Below are 18,993 nucleotides of genomic sequence, written 5' to 3'. Positions count from 1 at the left end.
AAACTTCCTGTACATGCCTCCAAAAACATCATTTACATAGCCTTAATATTTTATGCACATATTTATCACAACATGGAATGAGATCCATGAGGACAGGATCAGTTCTTATCCATTCTTGGAACTTGACATATACTGGGTGCATGACAGAATACTTATTGACTAAATAAATGGGCATCTTAGGCAAAGTTAAGCTTTCTCTCATGACTTCACTGGTAAGAGCACTAATGTTTTGAATGCCAAATAAAAATTTCCATTTATAGATAAATAAATAGCCAGCTTTCCACTTATACCCACCCTTGTCTGGATAGGCTGACCTTTTAAGAAACCCATAGATTCACTCTGACTAGGCTCCTAAGTGTGGCCTGACCCACTTGATTTGAGCACAATGTCTGCTTAGCGTGATGCATCTTGTTCCTGGGTACACATTATAATCAGAATCCCTTCAAAATGCTTGCTAGCTGGGTGTCTGCCACTTTATGATATGCTTAAATGTTTATGTGAAAGGACAAATAGAATTCAAACCACTTTTATTCAGTTAACTTTTAATTCACTAATTATTTTTTTTCATTCTTATGCTAAGTTCCTTCCAGTTTAATCATTAGTTTAAGAGATTATAATCTGATTTTAACTCCTAACCATGCCTCTAAGATTTGGTTTCCTGATCCTCAGCCATGTTAAGAAGTTGTAGAGTATATACTTGAAATTATAGTCAGTGGAAGTTGGCTTCAGTTGAATCTCTTAGTCGCTTAACAGGCTTTTCATTTGAGGCTACTCATCCTTGACAATAAGGCTCTTCAAGTCTGCATTTCTTTTAAAAGTGTTGTTATTCAGTAAAAATTTTCAAATAATCCCCAAATGTGTTCCAAGATTAGCCAGGAGCATTGGGAAATAGAGCTACTGGGATGCTATTATTTCAAACTCAGATAAAGTCTCCACATTTTCCCCAGTGGTCTTGGTACAAGTTGACCCTCCATTTATTATGTGTTTGCTACTTTAAGCCCCCAAACATAGCTGTTGATTCATCCAATTATGCATTAATTAGACATGTTATGTAGACATAACTCTCTCACTCCATTGCTTAAAATCCTTCAGAAGCTTCTCATAGTTTTCAGAGTAATATTTGGACTTAGTTTTTCCATACAAAGCCCTACATTTTCTGATTTAAAACACATTCTCTGACAGATACTCACAGATGCCCTTCCTCTCAGTTCTTCTGAACTTCTTTCAAGGCCCCCCAAATATGCCTGAATTCCTTTTATTTTTATTTTTTTAATTTGTTCTAATTAGTTATACATGACAGTAGAATGCATTAATGCACTTTGATATATCATACATAGATGAGATATAATTTCTCATTTTACTGAGTGTACATATTGCAGAATCATATTGGTCATGTAGTCACATATATACATACAGTGATAATATCTGTTTTGTTCTACTATCTTTCCTATCCCCAAATCCCCTTCCCTCTCCTGCCTTCATTTCCCTCCACCTAATCTATGGTAACACTATTTTTCCCTAATGCCTGCCACCTTATAGTGAGTTAGCATACTCATATTAGAGAAAACATTCAGCCTTTAGTTTTGTTGGATTGGCTTATTTTGCTTACCATGATATGCTCCAACTCCAACCATTTACTGGCAAATGCCATAATTTCACTCTTCTTTAAAGCTGAGTAAAATTCCATTGAGTATATATACCACATATTCTTTCTCCATTCATCTATTAAGGGACACCTAGGTTGGTTCCATAGTCTAGCTATTGTGAATTGACCTGCAATAAACATTGATGTGGCTGTGTTTAAGTTCTGTGTTTAAGTTCTATATGCTGAGTTTAAGTTCTTTGGAAATAAACCAAGGAGTGGGATAGCTGGGTTAAATGGTGGTTTCATTCCAAATTTTCTGAGGAATCTCCATACTGCTTTCCATAGTGGTTGCACCAATTTGCAGTCTCATCAGCAATGTATGAGTATACCTTTTGCAATACATTCTTGCCAACATTTATTGTTGCCTGTATTCTTGATTATTGCTATTCTAACAGGAGTGAGATGAAATCTTAGAGTAGTTTTGATTTGCATTTCTCTAATTGCTAGAGATCGACTTATTTTTTCCATACACTTTTTCATATATTTGTTGATCAACTGTATTTCTTTTCTCTCTCTCTTTCCTTCTCTTTCTTTCTTTCTTTCTTTCCCTCCCTCCCTCCCTCCCCTCCTCCTTCCTTCCTTCCTTCCTTCTCTCTCTCTCTCTCTCTCTCTCTCTCTCTCTCTCTCTCTCTCTCTCTCTCTCTCTCTTTCTTTCTTTCTTCTTGTACCAGGAATTGAACTCAGGGGCTGTTGACCACTGAGCCACATCCCCAGCCCTATTTTGTATTTTTTTAAATTTTTTTTCTTTATTGATTTAAAAAATGGCAGCATTACAATTCTTATTACATGTATACAGCACAATTTTTCATATCTCTGGTTGTATATAAAGTATGCTGACATCAGTTCGTGTCTTCATACATGTATTTTGGATGATGATATCACATTCCACCATCCTTGCTGATCCTCTGCCCTCTTCCTTCCCCTCCTACCCCTCTGTCCTATCTAGAATTCATCTAATCCCCTCATGTTCCCCCTCCCTACCCCCATATGAGTCAGCCTCCTTATATCAGAGAAAACATTTGGTATTTGTTTTTTGGGGATTGGCTAACTTCATTTAGCAATATCTTCTTCAACACCATCCATTTACCTGCAAGTGCCATGATTTTATTCTCTTTTAATGCTGAGTAAAATTCCATTGTGTATATATTCAACATTTTTTAATCCATTCATCCACTGAAGAGCATCTAGGTTGGCTCCCACAGTTTAGCTATTGTGAATTGTGTATTTCTTCTTCTGTGAAGTGTCTGTTCATTTCCTTAGCCCATTTATTGGTTGGGTTATTTGGGTTTTTTGGTGTTAAGTTTTTTGAGTCCTAGCACTAAAGAAAGAAACAGAAGAAAACAACAGAAGATGTAAATATTTACCAAGCTCCTGGATAGGCAGAATTAATATTGTCAAAATGGCCATACTACCAAACGCATTAACAGATTTAATGCAATTCCAATTAAAATCCCAATGACATTCTTCATAGAATTAGAAAAAGCAATCATGAAATTTATTTGGAAGATAAGAGACCAAGAATAGCTAAAGCAGTCCTTAGCAAGAAAAGTAAAGCAGGAGGCATCACAACACCAGACTTTAAACAATACTACAGAGCTATAGTAATAAAAATGGCATGATATTGGCACCAAAATAGACTTGTAGACCAATGGTACAGAATAGAGGACTCAGAGACAAACCCACATAAATATGGTTATGTCAGACGAGACAAAGGTGGCAAAAACATTTACTAGAGAAAAGATGGTCTATTCAATAAATGGTGCTGGCAAAACTGGAAATCCATATGTAGCAAAATGAAATTAAACTTCTATCTCTCACCCTGTACAAAAATCAACTCACAGTGGATCAAAGACTTGGGCACTAGAAAAGAGACCCTACTCCTAAGAGAAGAAAATATAGGCCCAATTTTTCACTATGTTGGCCTAGGATCTGACTTCCTTAACATGACTCCTAAAGCATAAGGAGTAAAATCAAGAATTAATAAATGGGATGGATTCAAATTAAAAAGCTTCTTCTCAGCAAAGGAAACAATTAATAAAATTAATTAATTAAGAGGAGAGAACCTCTTTCCTACATGTACCTCCTTTTATTCTTGAGCTTTACTCTTCCTAGAGAGTCCTTTCCTTTTTTAAAACTTTGCCCAGATTTCTGCTATTCATTTTTCAAAACATAATTTTAAACATCACTGCAAGGGATGCCTTACCTAACATCCCCATCTACATCCAAGCAGATGCTGTCACTCTTGTCTGTTCTCTGAAGGTGTCAAAGTCCCCAGCATTCCTAATTCTCTCATGGCATTCATGCTCTTTTGTTCTGATTTACTGACCAAACTTCAACTTCTTGGAAATCAGGGACAATCTTTCATTTCACTTTGTATTTCCAGCATCTGACACAGTGCTATTACGTGGCATGTACTGTGCAAAATGCTGTTGATCTGTAAATGGCACAATCCACAGAAGACAAGTCAAAATCACCAGCATCTCTTAGATTCTTCCATTCCCCAGTTCTGATGTCTACTAAGTAAATAACAGATAAAATGTTTGATTCATATTCTCTTGAAGAATTGATGAAAATTTGAACTTTCTGAAAATGATCTGAATGCAGACCCTGTTGTGAATGTAGGGTGCATAAGGATCATTAAGGCAATAGCACTGCTCTCTATAAAGTTGGAAAGTAACATATAATGAAATAATTGCAATGCAATATCACAAATATAATATTCTGAGGAGGAAAAGATTAATTGTTATTGTAGTTTTCATGGAGGTAGCATTTGACATAAGCCTTGAAGGAACAGAAGATATAGTAGATAACATTTTTTAATAATTATGAAAAAGAAAAACTCACAAATGGTAATTATAAATTTAATGTCAACATTAATAATAGGAATATTTATGCTATGCTACACATTACTCTAAGTGATTTTATATGTATTAATTCAGTTAATAGTTACAACAGTCCTTTGAGGTAAGTGCTATTACCTATCAGTTTGTTGAAGCTGCCATAAACTAGTCCCACAGATTAGATAGCTTTAAAGAATGGAAATTTATTTTCTTATAATTCTGAAGACTAGAAGTCTGCAATCCAGTTGTCAGCAGGGTTAGTTTCTTGTAAGGCCATTCTTCTTGACTTTATAGGTGGCAATCTTCTCCCTGTACCTTCACAGACTTACCTCTGTCTGTGTTCAAATTCTCTTCTAAGAACACCAGTCAGGTTGGATTAGGTCAACCCAAATGACCTCACTTTAACTTGATTTCTTCCTTAGAAATATTATCTCCAAACTCTGACTTTGTTAGGTACCAGGAGTTAGGACTTCAATTGGTGGGGGCATAATTCTTCTCATAACATTACAATCCCTGTTTTACTGAAAATGAAATGAGCATGAAGAGGTTAAATAGAGCTCCAAAATCTGTTGGGCTAGATGCAAGACTTTATTCATTCTGTTTAGTTTTTAAAAATAAGAAATAAAATTCACTGACATACTTCATTTTTAGGACATTCTCTATCCTGCTCATGGTACACTCAAATTTCCAAAGAACAGAGTCGTAAAACTTCCAATGTAAGAAAATTAACATTGGCTATTGTGTTAACCTGTAGAACTGATGATTTCTGTTGTGTGCAAAAAAAGAAAATATTCACAGCTAGTTATTGTTGGGTGCTTACTGCATGTAAGGCACTGTCCTAAGGGTACTGCACACCTAATCTCAATTATATCTCACAGTTCTTTGAAGTTTATTATAATCCACATGTTAAATATAAATAAACTGAGATTTTCAGGTTATCCCTCATTCCTAACAAAATCAATGCCAGAAATTTCAAACAAGATTTCTTAAAAAGAGGTCTTCTTTCTTAAAAAAGAGAGGCTTCTTGGCTTGCTCATCAATCCCAGAGCCAAAGTGACAACTCCTGCTTTAACTTCACCTTTGCACATGATAAAGCTGTACTTCACCCTGTTTTGACCTTTAGTTTCTTCATCCCATAGGAACTTCCTCTGTTCACAACAGTATATATCATATCTCTTCCTTTGGCACCTTTACTCCCCACCACTTCCTGTGAGTGTAACACTACATAACACTCAGCATGTTCAGAGTCACTTCATAGGCACAAAGAAAGAAGCCCCCCTCAGAGAATGTCCCAAGCTAGTCAACAGCTAGCTTAAGGTCCATGTCTACATCAATACCATTCTCTTTGCCCCAAATCTCTGTTGCCACCTTGCAAATACGGGTTGTCTATGGGTCCTTGTGGCCTGTGAAGAAAAATAGAAATTTTAATCCCATACAGAAAAACTGCACATCCTTAGACTATCATTGTCAGTGTTTGGCAACTGTGCAGTCACTTCTTCTTTGCACTTTTATAATCAAGTGTCTATTTTTTTAGGTATGGAGAAATGACAGAAGATGCCCAGTTTGCACTTGTATACAATGCTGAAAGCTTGCTACCATTTGGAGCAAAACATAAAAGCTTTGTTTCCACTTTTCTGCTTTATTTTCTAATTACTGACTAATTTCTGGCTTGTTAGTGCAAAGGTATTAAACTTGGAATAGAACACCTGAGCTCTGAACCTACTCTGCCAGCTGGGTATGGTTGTAAAAGCCATAGAAATCTGAAATGGAATCCCAGACCTTCTATTGCTTTCCAGTTGAGTGAATATTAGGAAAGACTAACCACTTGAACTCAATTTTCTCCTTTGTGAAATTAAATCAATAAAATATTTACACTTTGATTTACTATGGCTTAAATAAGCAAGACATATTAGGAGTTTGTTTTACAGAAACTGCTTGATTGTTAATTTAGTCCTCTAGGTTAGATTATAAACTAGAGAGAGAGAGAGAGAGAGAGAGAGAGAGAGAGAGAGAGAGAGAGAGAGAGAGAGAGAGACTGTTTATCTAGTAAATATTGAACACCTACTCTGTACTAGGCACTGAGAAAACAAGATAAATGAACAGCTGTGGCTCTTACTTGGTCACACTGATGTTCCTGGATGTCCTTGTGTCTGCTTTGAAAACAATAAATATCTCTGCTTCAGGTTGAATTCGTAAAAGAAACAGTGGTTGTGGACCTGAATTTCTGAAGTAAGCAGTGTTTCATTGATATTCTCATCTAATTCGGCCTCTTATCAATGTTGTCCATTATTTCCTCTTTTTCTGTCTTTTCTAGATCTAGCATAATACTATGCGATGTCCTTTGTTGTGGCTATCAATTGTTGTGCCGCCACTTGTCCTTTCCTGATCTTGTGTGGTCTTCCTTGCTCTTCCTTAAGTATAAATGTTGTGAGTCCTGTGAATCATTTGAGCAAAGGGATACTTGGGTATTTAATGTGAATTAATGCAGGAAGTTGCTGAATGAACAGCTTACATTTCTAAGTGAAGGTCAAGCACCACCACTTCCACATGGCCCCCGAGAGACTGTACCTACCATCAGACCTTACTGAAGCACACACATACTCCCATCAGCAGAGATGCTCCTGTGCCACATAGACACACAGAACAGGGTCTTTACTAGGGTCTGCTGCAAAGTGGCAGTCAAGACTTGTTGGTGCCAGTCCTATTATGATATTAACTAGCAGTGATTCTTGGATTAGCATTCTTTTTTTCTCTGTAAAATAAGAGGTCTGGGAGGGAAGAAAGTAAACTATTATTTTTCCAAGAGTCTCTCAGTTATTTTATGAATAGTATCTCATTTTGCCCTTGAATATTATTGCTCAAGTTTTCAGATCCTTATTTCATTTTTGTTCTCATAAGCATGTTAAATTTGTTGATACCACCCCTACAGTATAAATGAGGATATAAAGGCCTAGAGGGATTTCTATAAATTCAGAAGTTTGTTATCATATAAAAATTAGGATTTGATTCAATAAATAACCATTTCAAAATAAGGTTTAACATGAAAAAACAAATAAAACACAGGAATTTAAAAAAAATAGGAAAGCAGAGGCCTGGTTATTATCCCACTTCTAGTCAGGAAATTTTAAGTGACTGGAATTTGATTGGCTAGAAGCATCTGAAGCTGTGGTCCTCAAGGACAATATGATAATAATTTCATCTGTGCTTCTGGTCTTTCAGAAAGATGACAGCTAAGAAAAGTCATCTCAGTTTTCTGGTATTTTCATTTTCTCACTACTCTCACAGCTTAAATTATTATACAGAGGTTGATGGCTTCTCGTTCTATATTTCCAGAGTAAAGTTTGTTCTAAAATTTAAACTAAAAAACCCAGGCTGCCTACTTGACATCCCCACTGGAATGTCTCAGAGCATCTCTAAACACCTCACATCTAGAATCATATTCACATCCCCACATCATGCTCCACTCCTCCACCAGTGATCTGCATCTGTGGGAGTAAAAGCCTCTTGCCCAGTACCATAAGCAGAAAACAGACTCTTCAATGACATCTCTGCTTGTTTCCACACATCATTATTTGGCTGGACAGTTTTCTCCCTGCTTTCTTTATCTTTTTCCCTTGTTCCTTGCACATCCATCAACTTTGACTTTCTGCCTCAGATACCTGAAACTGGATAATTGATGAGAAAGAGATTAATTTTTTACAGTTCTGGAGGCTAGAAGTCCACGGATGAAGAGCTGCCATCTGTCAAGGGCCTTTTTGCTGTGGCATCCTTGGTGAAAGGCAGAAGCATAACAGAGCACAAGAAAGCAAGAGGGAGCCAAACTCGCTTTACGACAAGCTTATTCTTGGAATAATTAACTGACTCCAGGGATAACCAAATTTATCTATCTTGAGAGCAGAGCCTTTGAGATTTCATTCTCTCTTTAGGGCCCATCTCCTAACACTGGTGCACTGGGGATTGATTTTACCACATGATCTTTGGGGAATTCATTGAGGCCATAGATTAACCTTCAATGCTTTCTCAACAGTGTAGTCTTTGTAATCTTTTAGAATGTTAATTCTTCATGTGATCACCCACTTACCCAGATACAAACAGTGACTTTTTACTGCTCTAAGGAAAATATACAAAAATTTCTCACATGTCCTCTACTGCCCTTCAAAACTGAGTCTGAGGCAGGAGTTTCTTTCACCACTAGTCTAGACCCAGACTCCAGCTATTCTTCAAGAGTGAAAGTGTCCATATCATTTTGTGGATCTGGCTGCTTTTGCTCCTGATAAGCAGATCTCGGTCTTGTTCCTTTCCTCTATAATTTTAGAGTTGGCAGTTTGCCATGTAACCTCAGTTTCTCATGAGTCCAACAGAAGTTCCTGATTTTCAGTTTGTCTAGCTTTTCCTTACTGTAGAGATGGAAGTCACTATAGTCTTCACATTGTCAGATCTGCATCCTGAGGTCCCATGTTGTTTCATCCATAAGACACATCCCTCCATGTTTCCATCTGTGATCTCTTAGTTTTTCCTGATTCCTCTGTTATGAATTTCAAGCTTGTTCAGATTTCCAAAGACTCATTTAAACTGTCTATATACAGTTTAAATGAGTCTTTGATAAGAAGACCTTTTCTTTCCAAAATGTCAGTGTGCTTTTCTAAGTAACATAGTGGTGCTCCAGTGGGAGCCATTCTAGACAGTGTGACAAAATTAACTGAAAATGAGAACCACTGATGAAGAGTTTAATCAAGATTAAACCTTCATTTTAAAAGGTTGATGGGGTGGGTGAGCACTTTAATGGTCTCATCCATTAACTCTCTTAGTGCTAAGAATTGATGTTCCTGTCCTACTTAAGTAAAGAATTCTCATTTCTTGGCAGAAACAAGAGTATAAATTAAACTATAGTAGTCATTTCTCTCAATTGACAAAAGGTTTTATTTTATTTATTTTTTTTTTTGCTTCAAGCACTTATCTAGTGACTCACTGTATATTGGGATGTTCTTAAATCAGTTCAATTTTAACACTCTTTATCATTAAAAAGTAAATTTCACCAGTTGAAAACACATGGATTTATATAAATAAAGTGTCTTATGAATTATTATCTGTCATATAATTTTCCCTTTTTTGGCAAAAGACATATGTCATTATACATGCATATTTTTAAAACCATAACAAAATAGAAAAATGTCTGCAATTTTTTCTCCTCTTTGCTTATTTTGTAGTCTCAAAATTACTTATAATGAGAAGATAATGCTTTCATAAATAAAATTAAAATAAGAATGAAAATACTAATTCATAAAATTATAGGATTTGCATAAATTTAGGAGTTTGTTAATCCAGTTTCTAATTTCAATTGAGACAACTGAGACCCAGATAAAACAAACGTTTAAAATCCGCTTTCCCATTTATGCTTATTAGAATCATCACCATCACCAAAGACCTTGCTCAAATATACACGGCTTTGGCATTTATTACAGCACATCTCATGTCCTTCACAAGTCATAAATTTCATAGAGCATAACAATAATAATGAGGAGAAAGTAGAGGAAGAAAAAGGACTGCAGGGAGAAGGGCAACTTCTGTTCATCACCTGTCAAACTCCTAACTATGCATCTTGTGTCCTTGTAATTAAGCCTCCCAATATCCTCATGACAATGGTATTATTTTCATTACTCAGATAAAGAAAATGAATTTCTAACAGGTTAAGATATTTTACAAATCTCCCATGTCACAACCAACATGTGTCAGATTTTTATGTGAGTGTGAGAGCCTACACTAGGTACTCAAGAAACACAAATTTAACACTGGAGCCAACTAGAAAATATTTTGTATTCATAAGCTGGATTTGCAGGGCTGATTCATTAATTAATCCACAATTAAATAACAACTCAGATCAGAAAAGTCCAGATTCTCTAAATAAATAAAATTATTTTCCATTGTGGAAAAAAAAATGATCACTATTTCCTTGTTCTCTTCAAAATGTTTGAAAATGTTTTTTCAAATTTTATTTTTGTGTTTAAAGCATTATCCTTTTCTTTTTTAGAGAATACTCTCCCTACCACATACTAGTCTTCTAGCCAAAATTTTAAGCTAAGTAAAAATAATTTGCTTATTTAGCACCTTCATAAAAAATAATATATTAATTATTGCTTTGAACACAGGTAGGGAGAGTATTCTCTAGTAGGGAAGATATTACTACTCTCATTTTAAGTATGTGGAGTCTAATTTCCCAAGAAGTTCAGTGATTTTAAGCATATAGCTATTAAAATATGGAGGTAGGCCTCAGGAGAGTTCTTTAACTCCAGATCTAGTATTCTTTCATTCAACCAATAATTACATTTTTTCCACATTCTGAAAGTTCTAAACTAGTTGTGTCAGTTTCATTCTTCTAGGACTCTTAAAAAAGCTACCCTCAAATTTCTTTCAAACTAATGAACTTCCTCAGGGCCTGCTAACATGAACTTGTACTTCATGAACTATTTTCAAGTTAGAAGCTATTAATCATATTAGCATGGGATTTTCATATAGACCTTGTTATTTTATTTTGAGAATGTAGTTTGCATGAATTCCTTGGTACAATCCACAGAACTGCAAATATGTATATATACATATGTACATACATAGAGAAACTATATATATATATATATATATATATATATATACACACATACTCATGTATATATATTTGTATATATATTGCATATATATAATATATGTATGTATATTTTTATAAACATTTTTTTCTCTTTTTTGGTGCATTATAATTATACATAATAGCAGGATTCATTGTGGCATACTTGTACATGCATGTAGCATAATTTGGTCATAAAAATTACATTTATAAATCCAAATAATCCTTCCCTCTGCAGTATTTTTGAACAGTGGCTCAGAAGGCATCACCCTCTTCAAGAAGTTTATCCAGAAGCCAATGCACCCATTGGACATAACCGTGGATCCTACATGGTTCCTTTCATTCCTCTCTACAGAAATGGTGACTTTTTTATTTCATCCAAAGAGCTGGGCTATGAATACAGCTACCTCCAAGATTCAGGTAAAGGGCAAATTCTTTTTTGATAAATTACTGAATGTAGTGTGATCTATTTCTTTTATGGTAGTACAGAAGCTTCTTTTTCTGCAATGTTATCTTCACACACTTTGAATTGGGCATGTATATTATGCTTCTTAGCTTATCATCAATTTATCATCACATGACCTTTGAATTTATATCCATTTTGCTTAATATAGGACACTTTGCACCTGGCAACCATGAAGGAACACTAAAGTTAGAATGGGGACATTTTTCAGCTATGACTCTGCCATTTAACTGTGGTGTTAGTTTGGGAAGTTTGCTTAAACTTCCTGAATCTCAGTTCATTAATAATCTGAAATATCATGATCAAAATACACCAAAGAATTATTGTGAGATTAAAGAGACTAGTGCTGGATGGCATAAGATAAGCACTGGCAGTTTTGTAATTTTCTTTGGGAGCTTCATACTAGTAGAAAATTTGTGAAAATCTTGATTTTAATTCTAATCAATAATAATGACTATAATGATGATTACAATGTTTATTGCTATGTCTCTGATTAAGATAGTTGCATAAAACCCTAGGTTTGGTGTCAGATCTGTGTTTTAAATAATCTTCCTAAGTAGGACTATACCAGTGTCTCTTGGGCAAATCAGGGGTAGATGGAAATGTTTCTCCCTACAGGAAACCTGCTACATGCATATTCTTCACATGCATTACTAATAAACCTTTTATTATTTTTGAATTTTTCATTTGTTCTATGTAGTTTTACATGACAGCAGAATGCATTTCAACTCATCATACATAAATGGAGTACAACATTTCAATTCTCTTATTGTACACAGTGTAGATATTCACCATTTGTGCAATGATACATGTACCTAGGGTAATGATGTCCATCTCATTCCACCATTTTTCATATCCTCATAACCCCTCCTCACCCTCCCTTTTGCCCAATCCAAAGTTTCTCCATTCTTCCCATGCCCCACCATCATCATCATCATCCATTAATCAGAGAAAACATTCAGCCTTTAGTTTTTTTGGATTGGCTTACTTCCCTTAGCATAATATTCTTCAACTACATCCATGTATCAGCAAATGCTATCATTTTATTCTTTTTTATTGCTGAATAATATTATATATATACACACACACACACACACACACACACACACACACATTTTCCAGTTTCTTTGTCCATTCATCTATTGATTGGCACCTAGGAAATCTTCATCATGTCGAAGTAGACCCTAACTTCCTTAACAAGAGTCCTAAAGCACAAGAAATAAAATCAAGAATCAATAAATGTGATGGATTCAAACTAAAAAGCTTGTCAAAAAAGACAATCTGTAATTGAGGTTACAGAGAGAACCTATAGTATGGGAGCAAATTTTTACCACATATACATCAGATAGAGCACTAGTCTCCAGGATATATAAAGAACTCAAAAAACTTAATACAAAAAAAAACCCAATCAATAAATGGGCTAAGGTACACTTAGCCCATTAACAGACCCTTCTCAGAAGAAAATATACTAGTAATCAACAAATATATGAGAAAGTGTTCAACATCTTTAGTAATTAGAGAAATGCAAATCAAAACTACTCTAAGTTTTCATCTCACCCCAGCCAGAATGGCAGTTATCAAGAATACAAGCAACAATAAGTGTTGGAGAGGATGTGGGGGAAAAGGTACACTCATACATTGCTGGTGAAACTGCAAATTGGTGGGACCTCTTTGGAAAGCAGTGTGGACATTCCTCAGAAAACTTGGCATGAAACCACCATTTGAACCAGCTATCCCACTCCTTGGTCTATACCCAAAGGACTTAAAAACAGCATAGTACAGAGACATAGCCACACCAATGTTTACAGCAGCTGAATTCACAATAGCTAAACTGTGGAGCCAACCTACATGTCCACCATAAGTGAATGGATAAAGGAACTGTGGTATATATACACAATGGAATATTGCTAATCAACCTGCTATTAGGGAAGTATTTATTTATCTAGAAAGAGGTGAGGACACTTAAATTCTAAGAGAATTTAAGTGCCCAATATAAACACCAATACAGGGGGTAAAGGAAGTCCTCCTCTCACTACACTGTGCTTTCACTCCAAATGAGTGCCAGCAATGAGAAGCAGCAAAACCAGTGGGAAAGGGACATTCAAGAGACATTAATGTTTAATTATATTCATGGATAATTTATGAAACAATGTGACATAAGGAAAATAAAATGAGCAAATGAGTGAAATTTACCAACTTCATAGCTCTTATGATCATCTCTAGTGACACAAAAATGACTGACTTCCTTTCAGATCTCAAGAAACCCCAAATCTAAAACGGAAGTAAGGTAACTGTGCAAAAAAGTATAAAGCATTGGGTAATAAGACGAGTAGGTAAAATCCTAGAATAGCAGAGAGAAGAAAAGCAATGATTTGTGAATAGTTTAATCAAAACCACAAGGCAATACTTGAAGGATGAGTAGGCAGGTAGCAGATAGAAATGGGCAGGGAATATTCTAAGATGAGAGAATAACAAGAAAATATACCACAGTTTCTTTATCCATTCATCTATTGATGGGCATCTAGGAAATCTTCATCATGCTGGATTAGACCCTGTGTACAGTGTACAGTGTATTTTTTAGAATTCTGAGTTCTCTTGAGTGGTATAAACCACAGAAAATGATGTTGAGAAGGTAAATTGAGTCATTTGATAGCATCAAACAGATATTGACTACTTTTCTGTATGCCGGGAACTTTTCCAGTTACTCTGTGTGGCGTATTTCCTTTAGTCTTCACATCTACTCTAAAGAGTAGATAAGATTCTTTCTCCATTTCATCCGTGAGTAAACAGGGGATTAAAGAATAAATTTCCCCTGTTCTATTTACATACCATGTGACTGTTTTAGTCAGCTTTTTTTTTTTTTTGTCTCTGTGAACAAAAGACCTGACAAGAACAATTAGAGGAGGAAAAGCATTTGGGGGGCTCACAATTTCAGAGGTCATTTGCCATAGACTGCTGACTTGGGAGCTGTGGATCCAAGATAAGGCAAATATCATGGCAGAAGGGTATAGCAGAGGACAGCAGCTTAGGACTTGGCAATCAAGAATGACAAAATATAAACCCCAAAGTCATGCCCTCAGTGACCCACCTCCTCTAGTCACTACCTACCTGTCTCCAGTTACTTCACATTTAAAACTACAGTGGATTAATGCACTGCTTGGGCTAAAGCTCTCATAACCCAATCATTTCATCTTTCAACTTTCTTTTTTTCACTTACACATCAAATTTTGGGGGTAATTTTATATTTAAACTATAACAGTGGCATAGCAGAAACTGTTAGGAGAATTAGCAAAAAGCATATTTTCCCCACAGTTTTTATTGGTGCATTATAATTGTACATACTAATGGGATTTGTTATTACACATGTTATCAGTCTTATCCTGCCCTTTTGGACCATTATTTGAATAGATATGGATTTGATTGAACATTTTTACTTGATTGTGTAGATCATAGATAGACAAAAGAAAGGATACAAAAATAGCTGACAGTGAGTTTTTTTAAAACCTTGAGATTATTGAGAACAAAAAATTTTCCAAAGGGTGATAGTGAGCTAAAAGGAGGAGCCTCCTATAAGTCAAAAAAAAAAAAAAAATGGCAGCCTTAAGCCACATGTTTTCCTTTCATTCTAAAACAACCAAAACAGTACATTAAACAAAGGACTATATTGTAACTATTCTTCAAAGTTTCACTACCATTTAATATTTTACAATTTCATCCCTATTTCTATTTCCAGAACATGGCAGACCTTTTCATGGATTCATCCTTTTGAACATTCTGTCCTCTCTGTCTAAATTCTGATTCTATTTCTCCACTTGTCAAACCTGCAGATATGAAATCATTTTATACACAGTCCTGTGTAGCTTCTCTGTGAATCTGTTCCCTTTCCACCTCGGGTACAAGCCCTGCAAGATTAAAATTACCTTGCAATACTCTCTCTTCTAAGTAAAAAAAAAATGTGGAGTAAAATCAATGAATCAATTAGAGTGTAAGTGACGGTTACCGTGAATGATTTTACTCCTTAATTATAAGTGAAGTTTGTTATAAAAATGTCACTCCTCTAAATGTCCAGGTCTAGAAATGTATTCAAAAACATCTTTCAAGTATTCTATCATGCCAGTTTTTTTAAGGTAACCTTAAAAGTTTCTTTATTTTTTATATACATTTATTGAATTGCTACTTTGAACAAGACATTGTCTTATGTTTTATGTATACAGTGGTAGATAATATCGTATCAGTCTTCACACAGCTTATAATGGAAGAAAAAGATCTGAAACAATTATTGCCTAAATGACTCATTTATTTAGAAGTGTTCCTATCTTCAGGTGTCAATGAAGTGATATTTCAGAAAACATTAATATTATAGGTAAAATTAACTCATTCAAAAAAGGATCTTAATTATTGATTTTTGCTTTGATGTTAGGATAATAGAAGCCATTGAAGAATTAGAGCACATCATGGTCGAATTTGAGTTTTAAAAAAGAGTTTTATTGTTACAGTACATACAAAGTTTTATAACGATTGGAAAATCATGAGAAGAGTTACTGATGAAAATGCTATCATAAAAGTCCACGGGGGGGGGGGACAGTAGTTTGGATTGTGGCAGTGGAATAAAGAAAGGATAAATATATCTCAAGGTATAGGGGATATATTGCCCTGACACTCAAAAGAGATGCCTGGTCCTCAGATCCTAATGAGAGACATGTCAGGACATAATTTGTAATCTCAGCTAATCTTAATCCCCTCCCACCACTGGATAATGGAAACCAGGGGTGTTCTACCACTGAACAATATTCCCCCACATCTTTTTACTTTTGTTCTAATTTTTATTTTTAGGCAGAGTCTCAGTAAATTGCTGAGCTGGCAATCCTATTCTTCTGTCTCTCCAGTTGCTGGAATTATAGCCCTGGGGTACTACTGTGTGCACTCCAGCTAATCTTTAAGAGCCTATGTAGTACTTATTTTAAATCTATTTTATAGAAAAGCAATTTGAGAATCAGAAATCTGAAATAACTATTTCTGAATTATAAAAATAATAAGTGGCAAATGAAAAATCTAAAAATTATGTTCTATTGTCCTGTGGAGGAGACTGTTCCCTTTAACTCCTATAATTGTCTTCTATGTCTTTCTATAATGGACCTCAGTCATTTCTCCCTACTGTCTAAATGGTTACTTTGTATTGCAAAGGCAATAAATCATTGGATCAGAGAGGAGGGAAGAAGCTCTAAGACTCATGTTAGAGGCTGAAAGGTATTATTCTAATTAAATTAAAAGAAAAAATTAATTTCAGATGCTTTCTTTGCTTTCCATTCAGATATGAATTTACAGTTCTTCCTTTCAAAAAACTTGACTTTAAAATAAGCAAAAGCAATTGTTTATTTCTAGTTTATGAATCATTCTATATTATTGTTTCTGTTGTACTTTCAAAGACTTTAAAATGTATCTCTATTCTTTCCTAAAGTTTAAGCTTATTAAAAAACTCCTTTAAAAGTCTTGATATAATTGAGTTCTGGGTCATTATTCATCATTCAGGTCTTCATGTTTATAATTATGTAAGTATTTTCTCTAAAAAGGCAGCTAATATCTGGCATTTGTCAAACATTTTCTTTTATAATTAGATTTGGTGATGCTTTTAAAATTTGTTAGCAGGTCATTTTCTTGCATATATAATTGATTAAAAATGAGACCAAAAAGCTTTAGCAATGAAAGGTTATGTCCTCAATTTAGTACCATTTGTTAAGAGCTTCCTTCTTCCACTGTATCGCAAAAGACATGGAAATTTGATTTCAAAAACAAGAGGAGTAGACCTTGTTCACAATCACAGCAATGTCTCACTCTATAAAAGGAATTTGAATCTCTATTATTTGTGGATTAGTCCAACATGGCTATGTTCCCACCTACTGTCTGCTATTCATTTTGCCATCAGCACCACACACTCAATTCCAATTCCTGCTTCTATTCAGAGGGACAGTCTTCTCGGATGAGTTGACTTGGTAGATGTAGGAGATCTCTGCCCCATGATCCCACTCTATCTTGTACATAATTTGCTTACAACTTCATTATTCCTGAAATAATTTGCTTTTCCACTGATCATTCTCTTCAGGCTACGTGCTCTGTCTTATTTCTTTGGCACTCTAAATGCCTGGATCACCACCTGGCATCTAGTGTGTCTCACTGAATGTTTGCATTTTGAATAAATGAAGGAATGGATAGGAGAATGAAAAATGAAGCAAGACATAATTCTTGTTCTCTAAAGCCTGTGACAAGCCTGAAAAGTAAGACGTACATATAAATAATTATAATGCATGGGTAAATGTGCCAAGTGTCACAGGAAGAAAAGTCTGAGAATCTAGAAGAGAGATCTGAGCTAAGTTAGAAATTGAAGCAGGTTGGAGAGAGAAAAACATGTTGGAAGCTGGTGCAGCTAAACTATGGTTGAAATAGTTTTGGAATAACAAGAAAAAAAATAACAGCTACATATTGCTTTTTATGTGGTAGGCCTTGTACCAAAGGCTGCATACACATTGCTTATTTTAATCATTGAAGCTGCAGACTCCTGATTTGTTAGAGTAATGGGTCTTCAACTCCCTTGGGTCTTTGTTGAGTGAAAAAAGGGGCATTAAAATGCACTTTTGAAATAGAGAAAGAAACGAAACAGGACTATACAATTATTCCAAAGAGTATGTGTGACAGGAATAATGGAACTTTAAATAGGTAAAAATCAAAGAAAAATATGACCTTAAGAAAGAATAAAATTGGCCAAATCATATTGTTATATTGTGTACATGTACAAATATGTAACAACAAATGCCTTATTATATGTAACTATAATATACCAACTAAAAATGTGGAAATAAAAAGAAAAGAAAGAACAAAATGTTCACTGTTGATGTTCAAAAGCAGGTAGCCAAGAGCCAAAAGTCAGAATTTAGTTTGAAGGCATTGAGAAATAAAGAGATTGTTTTGAAGTCACTCCTTTTGTGAGTAAAAACTGAGACCACTTAGAATGAATTGGCATAGAGAAAAAATAAGAGAAGCTGAAGAACAGAAGGACAGACATAAAAATATTATTTATAAATACCAAAAGTACTGGAACTGCACTGTTCAAATTTGCACAATTATTTCCTGATTAGAGAACAATCCTGCCTTAATAGTTCTGAATATTACCATCTTTATGACAAACAATGAGACTCTCACTTTAAATCTTATTGTTGATACCCATTCTTTCCATGATAACTTATAAATATTTCTTTTTCCTAATTTAATGGATATAATTTTATTATATATTAAATTTACATGTATGTGTAATTCTATAATACTCTAAGTTACTTATGTCTTATTTTAGTAGGCAGATAATTAATTTTTCAAAATAGTTAGAACTTTTGAACTGCAAATGATAGACTCTCCATAGGAACAAAATTAAATAAAATAG

At 34.8% G+C, this 18,993-nt stretch overlaps 1 protein-coding gene across 1 annotated transcript in view; it reads left to right on the top strand.

The window, feature by feature from the left end:
• The window catches only part of Tyr (tyrosinase), a 99,237-nt gene that overhangs the window by 67,858 nt on the left and 12,386 nt on the right, over positions 1-18,993 (top strand). Inside the window, exon 4 of the mRNA XM_046439392.2 lies at positions 11,340-11,521. Coding sequence (XP_046295348.1) covers positions 11,340-11,521 — 182 coding nt within the window. The remainder of the gene's footprint in view (positions 1-11,339; positions 11,522-18,993) is intronic.

This window comes from Marmota monax, unplaced genomic scaffold (assembly GCF_021218885.2).
Source record: "Marmota monax isolate L192 unplaced genomic scaffold, Marmota_monax_Labrador192_F-V1.1 WCK01_AAM20220418_F8-fsc00096, whole genome shotgun sequence".
NCBI classification, from domain to species: domain Eukaryota; kingdom Metazoa; phylum Chordata; class Mammalia; order Rodentia; family Sciuridae; genus Marmota; species Marmota monax.
This window is presented reverse-complemented; position numbering and strand designations above follow the sequence as displayed.